The 17,831-nt window shown below is 37.8% G+C and overlaps 1 protein-coding gene across 2 annotated transcripts in view; it reads left to right on the top strand.

Moving 5' to 3' along the window:
- SPAG6 (sperm associated antigen 6) overlaps positions 1-17,831 on the top strand; it is a gene marked incomplete in the record, with an annotated part of 163,176 nt that overhangs the window by 138,651 nt on the left and 6,694 nt on the right. The window contains 4 exon segments of one of the 2 annotated variants that reach the window (XM_078781365.1): positions 7,846-8,019; positions 8,222-8,374; positions 9,078-9,272; positions 16,655-16,771. In XM_078781365.1, coding sequence (XP_078637491.1) covers positions 7,846-8,019; positions 8,222-8,374; positions 9,078-9,272; positions 16,655-16,771 — 639 coding nt within the window. 2 annotated transcript variants of the gene reach the window in all.

A 17,831-nucleotide genomic window follows, 5' to 3' on the forward strand; every position in this document is an offset into this window, starting at 1 on the left:
TCGAGCTAGTCATATTATTCTAGGTCATATTATGCTTGTATTATTATTCTAGAGCGTCATTATTCTATATCATATTATGCTAGTTTTATTATTCTAGAGCTAGTCATATTATTCTAGATCATATTATGCTAGTATTATTATCCTAGAGCATCATTATTCTATATCATATTATGCTAGTTTTATTATTCTAGAGCTAGTCATATTATGCTAGTATTATTATTCTAGAGCATCATTATTCTACATCATATTATGCTAGTTTTATTAGTCTAGAGCTAGGCTTATTATTCTAGATCATATTATGCTAGTATTATTATTCTGGAGCTAGCCACATTATTCTAGATCATATTATGCTAGTATTATTATTCTAGAGCGTCATTATTCTATATCATATTATGCTAGTTTTATTATTCTAGAGCTAGTCATATTATTCTAGATCATATTATGCTAGTATTATTATCCTAGAGCATCATTATTCTATATCATACTATGCTAGTTTTATTATTCTAGAGCTAGTCATATTATGCTAGATCATATTATGCTCGTATTATTATTCTAGAGCATCATTATTCTACATCATATTATGCTAGTTTTATTAGTCTAGAGCTAGGCATATTATTCTAGATCATATTATGCTAGTATTATTATTCTGGAGCTAGCCACATTATTCTAGATCATATTATGCTAGTTTTATTATTCTAGAGCGTCATTATTCTTTATCATATCATGCTAGTTTTATTATTCTAGAGCTAGCCATATTATTCTAGAGCATATTATGCGAGTTTTATTATTCTAGAGCTAGTCGCATTATTCTAGATCATATTATGCTAGTTTTATTAGTCTGGAGCTAGTCACATTATTCTAGATGATATTATGCTAGTTTTATTAGTCGAGAGCTAGTCTCATTATTCTAGATCATATTATGCTGGTTTTATTATTCTAGAGCTAGTCACATTATTCTAGATCACATTATGCTAGTTTTATTATTCTGGAGCTAGTCACATTATTCTAGATCATATTATGCTCGTTTTATTATTCTGGAGCTAGTCACATTATTCTAGATCACATTATGCTAGTTTTATTAGTCCAGAGCTAGTAATATTATTCTAGATCATATTATGCTAGTTTTATTATTCTGGAGCTAGTCACATTATTCTAGATCACATTATGCTAGTTTTATTAGTCTAGAGCTAGTCACATTATTCTAGATCATATTATGCTAGTTTTGTTAGTCTAGAGCTAGTCACATTATTCTAGATGATATTATGCTAGTTTTATTATTCTAGAGCTAGTCGCATTATTCTAGATCATATTATGCTAGTTTTATTAGTCTAGAGCTAGTCACATTATTCTAGATGATATTATGCTAGTATTATTATTCTGGAGCTAGTCATATTATTCTAGATCATATGCTAGTTTTATTATTCTAGAGCATCATTATTCTATATCATTTATGCTAGTTTTATTATTCTAGAGCTAGTCATATTATTCTAGATCATATTATGCTAGTATTATTATTCTAGAGCATCATTATTCTATATCATATTATGCTAGTTTTAGTATTCCAGAGCTAGTCATATTATTCTAGATCATATTATGCTAGTATTATTATTCTAGAGTGTCATTATTCTATATCGTATTATGCTCGTTTTATTATTCTCGAGCTAGTCATATTATTCTAGAGCATAATATGCTAGTTTTATTATTCTAGAGCTAGTCACATTATTCTCGATCATATTATGCTAGTTTTATTAGTCTAGAGCTAGTCACATTATTCTAGATGATATTATGCTAGTTTTATTAGTCTAGAGCTAGTCACATTATTCTAGATCATATTATGCTGGTTTTATTATTCTAGAGCTAGTCACGTTATTCTAGATAATATTATGCTGGTTTTATTATTCTGGAGCTAGTCACATTATTCTAGATCATATTATGCTCGTTTTATTAGTCTAGAGCTCGTCACATTATTCTAGCTGATATTATGCTAGTTTTATTATTCTAAAGCAAGTCACATTATTCTAGAGCATATTATGCTAGTTTTATTATTCTAGAGCTAGTCACATTATTCTAGATCATATTATGCTAGTTTTATTAGTCTAGAGCTAGTCACATTATTCTAGATCATATTATGCTAGTTTTATTAGTCTAGAGCTAGTCACATTATTCTAGATGATATTATGCTAGTTTTATTAGTCTAGAGCTAGTCACATTATTCGAGATCATATTATGCTGGTTTTATTATTCTAGAGCCAGTCACGTTATTCTAGATCATATTATGCTAGTTTTATTAGTCTAGAGCTAGTCATATTAATCTAGATCATATTATGCTAGTATTCTTATTCTAGAGCTAGTCATATTATTCTAGAACATATGCTAGTTTTATTATTCTAGAGCATCATTATTCTATAGCATATTATGCTAGTGTTTTATTATTCTGGAGCTAGTCACATTATTCTAGATCATATTATGCTAGTTTTATTAGTCTAGAGCTAGTCATATTAATCTAGATCATATTATGCTAGTATTCTTATTCTAGAGCTAGTCATATTATTCTAGAACATATGCTAGTTTTATTATTCTAGAGCGTCATTATTCTAGATGATATTATGCTAGTGTTATTATTCTAGAGCTAGTCATATTATTCTAGATCATATTATGCTAGTATTATTATTCTAGAGTGTCACTATTCCATATCATATTATGTGAGTTTTATTATTCTAGAGCTAGGCATATTATTCTAGATCATATTATGCTTGTATTATTATTCTAGAGCATCATTATTCCAGATCATATTATGCTAGTTTTATTATTCTAGAGCTAGTCATATTATGCTAGTTTTATTATTCTAGAGCATCATTATTCTGTATCATATTATGCTAGTTTTATTATTCTGGAGCTAGCCATATTATTCTAGATCATATTATGCTAGTATTATTATTCTAGAGCTAGTCATATTATTCTAGATCATATTATGCTAGTTTTATTATTCTAGAGCATCATTATTCTATATCATATTATGCTAGTTTTATTATTCTAGAGCTAGTCATATTATTCTAGATCATATTATGCTCGTTTTATCATTCTCGAGCAAGTCATAGTATTCTTGATCATATTACATTAGTTTTATTATTCTAGAGCTTGTCATATTATTCTAGATCACATTATGCTAGTTTTATCGTTCTAGAGCTAGTCATATTATTCCAGATCATATTACATTAGTTTTATTATTCTAGAGCTAGTCATATTGTTCTGGATCATATTATGCTAGTTTTATTATTCTAGAGCTAGTCACATTATTCAAGATCATATTATGCTAGTTTTATTATTCTAGAGCTAGTCACATTATTCAAGATCATATTATGCTAGTTTTATTATTCTGGAGCTAGCCACATTATTCTAGATCATATTATGCTAGTTTTAGTATTCTAGATCATATCATGCTGGTTTTATTATTCTAGATCATATTATGCTAGTTTTATTATTCTAGAGCTGGTCACATTATTCTAGATCATACAGTGCTTGTTCTATTATTCTAGAGCTAGACGTATTATTCTAGATCATATTATGCTAGTTTTATCATTCTAGAGCTAGTCATATTATTCTAGATCATATTACGTTAGTTTTATTGCTCTCGAGCTAGTCATATTATTCTAGATCGTATTACGTTAGTTTTATTATTCTAGAGCTAGTGATATTATTCTGGATCATATTATGCTTGTTTTATAATTCTTGAGCTAGTCATATTATTCTAGATCCTATTATGCTAGTTTTATTATTCTAGAGCTAGTCATATTATTCTAGATCATATTATGCTAGTTTTATTATTCTAGAGCTAGTCACATTATTCGAGATCATATTATGCTAGTTTTATTATTCTGGAGCTAGTCGCATTATTCTAGATCATATTATGCTAGTTTTATTATTCTAGATCATAGCATGCTAGTTTTATTATTCTAGATCATAATATGCTAGTTTTATTATTCTAGAGTTGGTCACATTATTCTAGATCATATAATGCTCGTTTTATTATTCTAGAGCTAGGCATATTATTCTAGATAATATTATGCTCGTTTTATTATTCTAGAGCTAGTCACATTATTCTCGATAATATTATGCTAGTTTTATTATTCTAGAGCTAGTCATATTATTCTAGATCATATTATGCTCGTTTTGTTATTCAAGAGGGAGTCACATTATTCTAGATCATATTATGCTAGTTTTATTATTCTCGAGCTCGTCACATTATTTGAGATCATATTATGCTAGTTTTATTATTCTGGAGCTAGTCATTTTATTCTAGATCATATTATGCTAGTTTTATTATTGTGGATCATATCATGCTAGCTTTATTATTCTAGAGCTAGTCACATTATTGTAGATCACATCATGCTAGTTTTATTATTCTAGAGCTAGTCACATTATTCGAGATCATATTATGCTAGTTTTATTATTCTGGAGCTAGTCACATTATTCTAGATCATATCATGCTAGTTTTATTATTCTAGAGCATATTATGCTAGTTTTATTATTCTAGAGCAAGTCACATTATTCTAGATCATATTATGCTAGTTTTGTTATTCTGGAGCTAGTCATATTATTCTAGATCATATTATGCTAGTTTTATTATTCGAGAGCTAGTCACATTATTCTCGATCATAAAATGCTAGTTTTATTAGTCAAGAGCTAGTCACATTATTCTCGATGATATTATGCTAGTTTTATTAGTCTAGAGCTAGTCACATTATTCTAGATCATATTATGCTAGTTTTATTATTCTAAAGCAAGTCACATTATTCTAGAGCATATTATGCTAGTTTTATTATTCTAGAGCTAGTCACATTATTCTAGATCATATTCTGCTAGTTTTATTATTCTGGAGCTAGTCACATTATTCTAGATAATATTATGCTAGTTTTATTAGTCTAGAGCTAGTCATATTATTCTAGATCATATTATGCTGTCTACCTGGGCGAGTATGTCATCACTCATGTCATCGATTCTGCATCTGATGGTGTCATTTGAGAGTGGAACGAGAGACAACTTGTTTTCAGCAGCTTTTCCCAGCATGATGTTGGCAATCTTCAACACGGCCGGTTTGATGAGTGTCTCGCCAACGGTGTGCGGTTTGCCCTGCTTTGCGATCAGGTACGCAACTTCATACGACGCGGTGAGGATCGGTTTGTCAATTGGAACGAAGCCGAGAGTGGGCAAGGTAGCACTTGCGTCGAATCGGACTCTCTTCAATTTGAATTCATCCAGCGTTGTGTCTTTGTACTGCCCCTCGCCGTGCAGTTTTTTGAAGTGTTCCCGTAGTTTTGCTGGTGCTAGGCTGGAGTTGCTCAACTTAACATTGCAAAGCATGCATTGAGGACGCTGACTTCCGTCCCATTCCGTCAAACACGTGAACCAGTACCGCACGTAATCCTCCGACCACTTCCTTTTTTTGCTCGACATACCGCAAAAAAAAAAAAGAAGTAACAAACTGATTTTAATTGAGTTCGGGCAAATAATTATATGACAAAAATTATAAAAGGAACATGCTTAAATATAATCAGTACCCCTCTGAAAACAGAAATTTTAATGAAGAAAACATAACTTATAGTTACGATGACGGGATTTATTATCGACCCAACTCTATGTCACCTCAAATCCCATTATAATATTACATAGAAAACTGCGAATTGTTAGTTTTGAATTGCGACCAAAGGAGTTATATCACCTCCATCTAATTTTCTGAGTAATTCAATCATATTTTATAATCACCATTCACTTTTGACTTTAATATAACTCTGAACCCGCCCTGCATATCCACAAACATTTCCAACTTACTTTTCAATTAATCAGTCACTCCAAGGTAAGGCGTGACCAATGACGCACGGCACACGGCAAGCTAATCGAGGCTATTCACTGGAATTTCCGAACACCTGCAAAGTCCAAAATCCAGAAAGTAAGTAAGCAAGTAAGCACCATCAACAGAATAATTAGCAAGTTGCTCATTGATTCAACTTACAACAGTCAGTGTGAAACAACTTCTCTTAAACAAAGACCAGAGAAACCATGAATGGGATGGGAATACAATTACAAATAACATTTCCATTCGTTCGTAACATACACAGCAAAATAATAATAATATTAATAACAAGCGTAATTACACATAGATTCAAAATTGATACAAAACTTTAAAAAAAAATAAAAAAAATTGCAATGCGTTTTGGAGGACCTCCGCCGAACCCCTGAGACTGGCTCACTGAACCCCTGGGGTTCGGTCTAACCCAGGTTCCAGATCATATTATGCTAGTTTTATTATTCTCGAGCTAGTCATATTATTCGAGATCATATTATGCTAGTTTCATTATTCTAGAGCTAGTCACATTATTCTAGAGCATATTATGCTAGTTTTATAATTCTATAGCCAGTCACATTATTCTAGATCATATTATGCTAGTTTTATTATTCTAGAGCTAGTCACATTATTCCAGATCTAGTTATATTATTCCAGATCATATTATGCTAGTTTCATTATTCTAGAGCTAGTCATATTATTCGAGATCATATTATGCTTGTTTTATTATCCCAGAGCGAGTCTTATTATTCCAGATCATATTATGCTAGTTTTATTATTCGAGAGCTTGTCACATTATTCTCGATCATATTATGCTAGTTTCATTATTCTAGAGCTAGTCACATTATTCCAGATCTAGTTATATTATTCCAGATCATATTATGCTAGTTTCATTATTCTAGAGCTAGTCACAATATTCTAGAGCATATGATGCTAGTTTTATTATTCTATAGCCAGTCACATTATTATTATTATTATTTTTATTTTTTTTGTATACTGAATCGAGGCTCGTGAAAGAGCTAACATTTATTTCACAAACAAATCAACCAGACAATTTTTTTTTGTATACTGAATCGAGGCTCGTGAAAGAGCTAACATTTATTTCACAAACAAATCAACCAGACAATTTTTTTTTGTATACTGAATCAAGGCTCGTGAAAGAGCTAGCATTAAAGAGCTAACATTCTGGATCATATTATGCTAGTTTTATTATTCTAGAGCGAGTCACATTATTCTAGATCATATTATGCTTGTTTTATTATCCCAGAGCGAGTCTGATTATTCCAGATCATATAATGCTAGTTTTATTATTCGAGAGCTAGTCACATTATTCTCGATCATATTATGCTAGTTTCATTATTCTAGAGCTAGTCACATTATTCCAGATCTAGTTATATTATTCCAGATCATATTATGCTAGTTTTATTATTCCAGAGCTAGTCAGATTATTCTAGATCATATTATTGCTAGTTTTATTATTCTGGAGCTAGTTATATTATTCTAGATTATATTATGCTAGTTTTATTATTCTCGAGCTAGTCACATTATTCTAGATCATATTATGCTAGTTTTATTATTCTGGAGCTAGTTATATTATTCTAGATTATATTATGCTAGTTTTATTATTCTTGAGCTAGTCACATTATTCTAGATCATATTATGCTAGTTTTATTATTCTGGAGCTAGTTATATTATTCTAGATTATATTATGCTAGTTTTATTATTCTAGAGCATATCATGCCAATTCTATTATTCTAGAGCCAGTCATATTATTCTCGATTATACTATGCTAGTTTTATTATTCTAGAGCGAACCATATTATTCTAGATCACGTTATGCTAGTTTTATTATTCTAGAGCTAGTCATATTATTCTAGATCATATTATGCTAGCTTTATTATTCTAGAGCTAGTCATATTCCAGATCATATTATGCTGGTTCGGGGACTTCATAAACAAGCCGAGCTATTCACTGCCACGTTTTCCCTTCCTTCTTTATGTGCAGCGTCAAGTGTTCTCAGCTCTAAGCCAAATAGGCAAGCACTCGGTGGATCTGGCGGAGCTGGTGGTGGAGGCAGAGGTGTTTCCAACAGCCTTCATCTGTCTGCAAGATCCAGACGAGGTCGTGCGTAAGAATGTCGCCATTCTTGTGTGCGAGATTGCCAAACACACATCCGAGGTACGACGCGTGCAACTGAAACTCATTCAAATGTTGCCATGTTGCCTGATTTTGCCATTGGCATGGACTGTTTGAAACGCACTAGGATTTCCTTTCCTAGGAAATCTTGAAAACTATCTTGAAACGACTTTCCTTTCATAGGACAAACGCACAGGACATGTGTGTGAGGGGGAAACGTGTTTTTTCCTGCCATTTCCTGCAGCTCTCCCAGTTGATTGTGAATGCTGGAGCACTGCCTGCACTGGTAGATTTCATCGGTGAAAATGAGGGAAGTGCGCGTCTGCCTGCAGTCATGGCCCTTGGATACGTCGCTGCTCATGCCGAGACCCTCGCCACGGCTATCATCGTGTCTCTGGTGGAGCCAAGTCAAACAGCTTAACATGAAAACCGTGGACCAAATTACATGCTCCCATTTCATAAAGTGTCACATCAAATAAAATCATTCACTTTGAGTAAAATAAACTGCTTCGGCAGCACCAACGCTCTGCAGAGTAAGAGACCACCATTAGAGGCCATTTTTCCCCGCAGAGCAGGGGTTGGCCTTTTTTGGGCACCGTGGTCTGCTTTTTTGAAGCAATGTTTTATGGCTGGATGCCCTTCCTGCCACCAGCCCTGTTAGTCGCCTCGTGTGACACACAGGGAATTACCAGTGAACTGGTACTCAATTTGCCGACCTCGGAAGGATGACAGGCTGAGTCAACCCCCCTGGCGTTAATTCAGCAATCAACCGGGATTCAAACCCAGGATCCCAAGCCGGCACCCTAACCGCTAAGCCAACACCAGGCTTCTGTAAAAAGTAAGGTAGATCAAAACACAAAATATCATTTATGACAAAGCATACAATTTCATATTGCAGATCTAATTCCACCTATAGTACGTGTTCATTTCGCATCCCTTTTCTTTGGCTGCTTGGACTTTCCTAGCAGGAAAGAGCTGCTTCCAAATGAAATAGTTGCCATGGATTTTTGAGAGTGATACAGGACTCCATGGATGTTGCCATGTACTAAACTAGAATCAAACTTCTAATCCCTTCTCACATCATTTTGTTCTTACACCAGGGTACTCCACTGCTTACCCAGGTGCTATTCAACGAGGACGAGGAAACCTACGTGCGCGCAGCTGCTGCCTGGTCCCTCGGACAAATCGGAGGCCACTCAAGTGAACATGCTTATGCTGTAGCAAGAGAAAACGTTCTTACAAAACTGCTGCAGATATATACTTCCCCTTACAGCTCTGACGACTTTCAAAACAAGGTGAGGTTTTACAGTGTATAAAAAAACATGGAATTAGCATTTTAAAATTGCAGTGTGGAGGGTGGGGGTGCTGTACTTTAAAGGATTTTAAAGCCACACTTCTCATAGTGATGTAAATAGTGGTACAACAAGGTAATACAATAAAATAGTGGTACATTATTTCGCACATTTAGGCTAAACTGCATCAATGAAGGTGAATATGAAAGAATTTCACACTATATTCCCCATGGCTAGTCGATCATATGTATCGAGTTTCGCATCGATCTGTTAAGCGGTTCTGGAGCAGAAATTTTTCTTCGTTTATATTTTCAATCCAATATGGCCTTCAGATAGTCTGTTGTTGATAGTCTGTTGGGAGCCGTTGGTGAGGTATGCGGATGGACAAAAGGACCACCGAGGCACTCGGAAACATGGTGGTGGGATGATGAAGTTGGAAAGACGATTGACGAGAAGAGGAAGAAGTTCAAGGAGTGGCAGAAGGCGAAGGGTACGGGAGCAGAAAAAGCAGAGCATGAAAGTTATAAGGCAGCCAAGAAGGCTGCAAAGAAAGAGGTAGCAAAGGCGCAGGAGGCATGCAGGAAAATGTTCGGAGAATGCTTGGATTCGGAAGAGGGTCCGAGAGCGGTATTCAGGATTGCAAAGCAGATAGCGAAAGAGAGGTGTGATGTGATGGGGGTGAGTTGCTTGAAGGATGAAGTGGGACAAATCGTTGTGGACCCAGATGGAATTAAAGGAAGATGGAAAAGATACATGGAAATGCTGTTGAATACAGAGAATGAATGGGATGGCAACATAGAGAGTAACCCAGTTTTAGGACCGGCAGAGAAGATAACTGAGAAGGAAGTTGAGGAAGCGATAAAAGCAATGAAGGGTAGAAAAGCGGGAGGGCCGATGGGAGTTGTGGGAGATATGTTGAAGGCAGCAGGAAGTTGGGGTGTGAAGAGAATGACAGAGATCTGTAATCTGGTGGTGAAAGAAGGGCGCATTCCAGTGGGTTGGGAACAGAGTACCTTCATCCCTCTATACAAGGGGAAAGGTGACCCTCAGGAGTGTGGCTCGTACCGAGGGATAAAGTTATTCGAGCATGGAATGAAGGTATTGGAAAGGGTGTTGGAGAGGAGGATAAGGAAGAAGGTGAAGATCGACGAAATGCAGTTTGGATTTATGCCAGGAAGAGGAACGACAGACGCGCTCTTTATTGTGAGGCAGTTGCAGAAGAAGTACATGGAGAAGAGGAAGAAGTTGTTTCTTGGGTTTGTTGATCTGGAGAAAGCATTCGATAGGGTTCCACATGAAGTATTGACATGGGCATTGAGGAAGTTAGGAGTGGAGGAATGGTTGATCGGAGTAGTGATGGCAATGTACAAAAGAGCGCGCACACCGCACAGCTGTGAGGACGAAGGACAGGAACAGTGGTGAGTTTGAGGTGAAGGTGGGAGTGCATCAGGGGTCGGTACTAAGTCCACTACTATTTGTAGCTGTGATGGAGGTGCTGGCTCAGAACGTAAAGGAGGGTTTACCGTGGGAGTTGTTGTATGCAGATGATCTGGTGTTGATTGCGGAAAGTATGGATGGACTGAAGGAAAAGATGAACAAGTGGAAGGAATGTATGGAGACAAAAGGTCTGAAGGTGAATATAGGAAAGGCGAAGGTGATGGCAAGTGGTAAAGCATGTGGTGAGGTGGAAAGAACTGGGAAGTGGCCATGTGCTGTGTGCAGGAAGGGTGTCGGAGTGAACTCCATTCAATGTACAATGTGCGCTGAGTGGGTTCATCAAAAATGTAGTGGTCTGAGAGGGCCATTAACCAGTGTGGCAGCTACATTCAAATGTAAAGTGTGCACAGAGGGAGCTGCAGATGGAGGAAATGTTGAGTTGGATCTTGGAGACGGCGTGAAGCTGGAAGGTGTGAAAACATTTTGCTACCTCGGAGACATGCTGAATGGAGGTGGATCAAACACGACAACGGTTGCTCGAGTGAGATGTGCATGGAAGAAGTTTCGGGAACTGAGTGGCGTGCTGATGAGGAGGGGAGTGTCGTTGAAGCTGAAGGGAAAGGTGTATGCTGCATGTGTGAGAAGTGTTATGATTTATGGGAGCGAGACATGGGTCATGACTGTGGAGCAGCAACGAAGGCTGGAAAGGGTGGAAATGCGAATGGTTCGGTGGATGTGCGGAGTATCGTTGAGAGAGGAAGACAAATGATGAATTGCGAAAGATGATGGGAATAGAGCCTGTGATTGATGCTGTGAAGAGGAACAGGTTGAGATGGTTTGGTCATGTGTTGAGGAAGGATGAAAGTGACTGGTTGAGAAGAGTGATGGAAATGAATGTAGAACGAAGTAGAGGACGGGGAAGACCGAGAAAGACTTGGCTAAAGATGGTGGAAGAAGAAATGCGGGCAAGGGGGTTAACAAGGAGAGATGCAGAAAATAGGGCAATATGGAGAAGATTGTCATGGGGACTGCAAGGCTAACCCCCGCTCTAGCAGGGAAAATGGCCTTAAAATGCATGTTGTTGTTGTATGGCCTTCAGACGAAGTGACTGATGACATCATAAATTTAATTCTTCATTGACATCGGGTCGTAGATCAGATATATCTGAAGTTTCAGATTTCTCGGATAAGGAGATTGGTTCAAACAATTATGGATGGAATACCACTTTACTGATGACGTCATCGCTATCACCCTATACGTATCCCTATGAGGAGTTGATGACATATGCAAAGTTTGAATTTTTTCGTTGAGTGGGTTCGGAGAAGATGCCCAATTTTTTTCCCTTTATTGCAACAGAGCTGTCATACCATGTGACCTATGACATCAGAACTATCAATAAAATAATCTCCATGGAGAGTTCCTTCTGTATTTAAAGTTTCACATCGATCGGAGAAGCGGATGCAGAGAAGCATATATAAAAAATATAAAAAAGATGCGCACATATATAGATGAAGGTGACACGGTAAGACGCCAGAGATTTTCATCAATGACAGAAGAAGTGTTTAGAACCTCAAGACCACTGCCTTCAGGTGGATTTGAACTCATAACCTCTTGGATACCAATCTTATAGCATCTTTAACACTAGGCCACCATTGGAACCAATCTCATCATTTTTACCAACATCCGGTGAAATGGTTTTCTCCATATTGTTTCTCAATTCATAGATTTTTTTTTTTTTTAAACAAGAAAAAAACACATTTCTAAAGATAGACTTTTCAACATCTAATCAATTTTTTCCTTCCAAAATGAAATAAGCAATACTTTGCTTACACTTGATGCAACAACAATGGTACACAGACTCATCCAGCACGACCCTTACCAATTATATCCACGTCGTCTGCACCCCAAAATGGCCTGACCGGGCCTCTGCCTTGCAAATTCAAAAACTCGTAGCCCCGCTGGGCCCAACCAGACCTGGGTTAAAATTTATGTTGTGGAAAAGAGTATTAGTCACACCGAGAAAGAAAGCTCATCACAGGTTGTATCACAAACCATCGTCCAAGTGCATGATGGACAGCCAACAATGAGCAGATGTTTCAGGGTTAAATGGACACTCCGTGCTGGAGTTGACCGATATCCGAATTGTGCTTCACTTCAAGTTGCTCATGCAAACAAATAACAAATAGCAGTTATTGACCATTCGTGATTCAATGCTATAAAAACATTTGGTAGAAAGGGAAGTCAACGATACCATTGGCCTCCAGCAGATGGTTTTGCCATTTTACGAGGCCGTGCAAACTTAGGGAACCTGAGCGGCGGTGAGTGACAGGAGCACAAGGTAACATGTGGCATGGTAACGATGATCCATTCACCTGCTTTCCACCTCTTTAGGTTTTGTGAGATGATGAAGACGTGACTTTTTCTCGCGTCTTAAGGAAAATATTGGAAGATTATCGTATTAAAGCTGACCTTGTAGCGTGGGTAGGCCATCGGGTGGAGAAATGTGCCCAGGCATATATTTATTTTTCTCTTAGACATTCGGTATTGGACATTGCTTTATTTCATGAAATACAATCTGATGTAAAATACAAGCTTTTTGTTAATGGAAGCTTTGGATATACCACAATGGAGAGCAATATCACACAAAACTTTATGAAGTAGAATGGCACTCTTTGACGTCATGACGTCGACTGATATGCCTTCGTCCACATTATTACATCATTATACATACATGTACCAAGTTTGATTCAAATACATTCAGCTGTGCCCAGGTTAGCACATTTTTACCTGACATGACCTCTGACCTTTGACCGGTTGACCCCAAAATTTAATCAATTCATGCTTACATCATCATACAGACTTGGCATTTAATATGGAATATTATTTTTGTGGGGGTGAACTTACTTTTCAAGATGACTTAGAACCAAAAGTTCATTGGAATTATGTTGAAATTATTCTAGATTTTGTTGATGTGACCTTTAAAAGAAACAAAAACCACATTTGACATTTCGAAGCAAATAAATTAATCCTTGAAAGTGATGTAAACTGATATCGAACTCAATTCACAGACAGTACTGTGTTAAACTTCTGTACGTTTTCCAGAAGTATCTCTTTATTTTACACATGAGCCAAAAAAATTTTCAACAAAAACAAAAGTTAAATCATGAATGAGATTACGGACAGTAAAATTACAGTTCAGTACTTCGTGTAACCCCCACGAGCATTCAGGAGAGCACGTACACGTCGAGGCATGCTGTTCACGAGATTTGCCAAGGTTTGGACAGGAATCGCTTGCCATGCAGCGACAATAGCCTGCTGCAATTCACGCACAGTTGTGGGCTGCTGGACCAAGTTGTCGATATGACACGTTAATTCTGCCCACAAGTTCTCTATCGGATTCATATCCGGGGACATGGCAGGCCACTCCATATGCTCGGCACCACGGTCAACAAGAAAGTGTTGGATCATGCGAGCACGATGAGGCCGTGCATTGTCATCTTGGAAGACAAAGTTTCCTCGAAAGGCTGCACGAGCAAATGGAAGCAATTTTTCTTCCAGAATGGCCCTGTACTTGAACTGGTTCAGGTTTCCATTCAGAACAACCAGGTCAGTTTTGCCCCATGCATGAAAAGCAGCCCAAACGGTCACCTCACCACCTCCAGCTTGGACTCTTGGCACTATACAATCTTCGTTGTAGGCTTCATGCACTTGTCTGCATACTCGGACGCGGCCATCTTGACGATAGACCAGAAATCTAGACTTGGCACTGAAGGTCACGTGATTCCAGTGTCCTGGCTGCCATTGACGGTGCTCTCTGGCCCTTTGCAATCGGCGCTGGCTGTGTTGTCTGGTCAGGCGTGGCTTTCTCGGGGGACGCCTGGCACGATAGACTGCTTGAAGCAGTCGTTGGTTGACTAGCCTTCTGGATACAGGCACATTTGTCAGTTGCTGCCACTCAGCCCTAAGCCGATTAGCTGACTTGGTACGGCCATTGCAGACTAACCGGTGCAGCTGGCGATCATCTCTCCTTGTGATTCTGCGGGGATGACCTGGCCTCGGTATTGGAGTAGGGACACCCCTCTGAGCATTTCGTTTCAGGATCTTTGACACCTGACCTTGAGTGATGCCATACTGCCAAGCAATAGCACGCTGTTTCATGCCGGAATTTCGTAAAGCCACCACTCCATGACAAACAGCATTGTCAAGTTGACGGACCACCATCTCCAGAGGAAGCGGCAATAACTTTTGTAGACGTGCAGCAGTTGTTTTCCACCAATACAGAACCAACAACCCGATTGTGAAGCCAATCGTCAAATGTACCTGTCCTTACATTTTGTCACGCCACCTGTGATATTATCCTGTTATTGACTTCTTGCTGTGAAAGACAATCAGTGACATGGTTCTTTTGACAAAGAAATCACCGAAGCATAAAAGAAACTCACCAGATTGATATACTGAGTTCAGAAAGTAAACCCAAGTCAAGAATAATAAAAAAATTCCATATTAAATGCCAAGTCTGTACATACCTATACCAAGTTTTAATTTAAATTCCTTCAGCTGTTCACAAGTTCTCACATTTTTACCTGACATTACCTCTGACCTTTGACCTCAGGACCCCCAAATTCTAATAATTTAATCTTTACATCATTATACATATCTGTACCAAGTTTGAATTAGATCCCTTCAGCCATTCTCAAGTTATAGACCTATTACAGATTTGACCTTTGACCCCAAATTCTAATAATTTAATCTTTACATCATTATACATATCTGTACCAAGTTTGAATTAGATCCCTTTGGCCATTCTCAAGTTATAGACCTATTACAGATTTGACCTTTGACCCCAAAATATAATCACTTAATCTGTACAATATTATACAACCATGTACTAAGTTTGAATTGGATCACTTCAGTAGTTCTCAAGTTATAGATCTATTACAGATTTGACCTTTGACCCCAAAATCGAATCACTTAATCTTTACAATATTATACAACCCTGTGCTGAGTTTTATTTGTATAACTTCAGCCATTCTCAAGTTATAGACCTATTACACATTTGACCTCTTGACCCCAAAATCGAATCACTTAATCTTTACATCATTATACAACCCTGTACTAAGTTTGAATTTGATCACTTCAGCAGTTCTCAAGTTATAGACCTATTACAGACTTTGACCTTTGACCTCCTGAGCCCAACATCTAATCAGTTTATTTTTACATCATTATACATACGTGTACCAAATTTGGTCAGAATCCCATCACTGGTTCACAAGTTATCGCGGTAACAGGATTTTTTTTAACCTAACATGACCTCTGACCTTTGACCTCATGACCCCAAAATCTAATCAGTTTATATTTTCCTCATTGTACATACCTGTGCCAAGTTTGACTAAGATCCCTTCAGCCGTTCTCAAGTTATCGCAGTAACAAAAACCTATCACGGACGGACAGACGGACAACCTGAAAGGTGGACCGGCGACGAAAGGTGGACAATTTTAAGTTAACACGGAGCTAAACGGCCAGGTAGGCTTAGATAGCGTACAAAGTTTTGGCTAAACCATAACGTGATTTTATGAAAGTGTGTGGAAGGGGGAAATGGAGAGGGTGTGGGGTTGTTTGAGGAGTGAGAAGATTATCTAAAAAAAAAGTGGAATATAAAAAAAGTTAAATAAGGCAAGTTAAGAGGATTTGTAAAGAATATAAAAACAATTGGTGAAGAGGAAGATTTTGAGAGACGTTTAAGGCAACAAGAGGTTAAAGTTAAAACTCGAGACATCAAACCAGACAACTTTCTCTTGTACAAAAGGCCTTTTGTACTAACAAGTTAAATAAGAGACCGGTAATGATGTCTTTGAATGAGAGTCTATCTGGGAATTAAACTTCTTTAGAAATCTCACTGATCCTCTTGAGAATGTTGTTCTCCATCTAATTTCCCATATGATTCTCAGGCAAAACATGCCCTGAAGAACATTTTGCAGAAGTGCGTGCACCTGCCTGCCCTGGAACCACTTCTGCGAGACTCACCACACAACATCCTCAAACACGTGATTATCCAGTACAGCAAGGTGAGTGAAGATTTCCCATTACATGTCGTTTCTGGTGAGCTCGGCCCCAGGCACGACGCCTGCCCTCAAGCCCACACCTGAGAATCCTTTCCGCGCCGGTAAAAACTTGAAGTCATGTAAATTCTGAGCTAAAAAGGTGCTCTGCTTTCCAACAAGTTTAAATCTCAACCAAAAAATATTTAAACATGCACAGACAATAGTCGATGCGTAAAGCTATGCCCCCAATATAGTTGTTGTTGTATAGCCCCGGACAGTTCTCTCCGACAAGCCCATGCACGGAGACAGCCGATCGATCTCGCAGGAGCGACCCCGAGGTCCCCCACATCCAGGATGGTGTGCCCCCGCCTTCATGAAGTCAGGGTCATGACAGAGTTAGAGAGACAAGATGGAAAGGGCCAGTCCATGGGGACCAATCGGCCAAAAGGGCCATGTGGACCAATCGGCACTCTGACCTTGTGACAATCGGCACTCTGACCGTGCTTGCCCTGACAAATTCGGGCAGCAGGGACGAATGTGGAAGATGTGGGCCACGACTTGTGCTGGGGGTAGAGGGGGAGGGGAGGTACAACCACCACGAAGAGGCATCCCTGATAGTTCCCAATATAGTTGCTGGTGTTGGTGATATCATTAGTGATTGCATCTTCTCTGTTCGTATACAGCTAATCTAATCAGTTAATCTTTACATCATTATACATATCTGTACCAAATTTGAATTAGATCTCTTTAGCCGTTCTCAAGTTATAGACCTATTACAGACTTTGACCTTTGACCTCAGGACCCCAAAATCGAATGAGTTAATCTTTACATCATCATACATATCTGTACCAAGTTTGAATTAGATCACTTCAGCCGTTCTCAAGTTATAGACCTATAACAGGCTTTGACCTTTGACCCCAAAATTGAATCAGTTCATCTTTACATCATTCTACATAACTGCACCAAATTTGGTCAGAATCCCATCACTGGTTCACAAGTTATCGCATTAACAGGATTTTGATCCAACACGACCTTTGACCTTTGACCTCGTGAAACCCAAAATCGAATCAATTCATCTTTACCT

This window comes from Myxine glutinosa, chromosome 7 (assembly GCF_964187855.1).
Source record: "Myxine glutinosa chromosome 7, kmMyxGlut1.1, whole genome shotgun sequence".
Taxonomy (NCBI): domain Eukaryota; kingdom Metazoa; phylum Chordata; class Myxini; order Myxiniformes; family Myxinidae; genus Myxine; species Myxine glutinosa.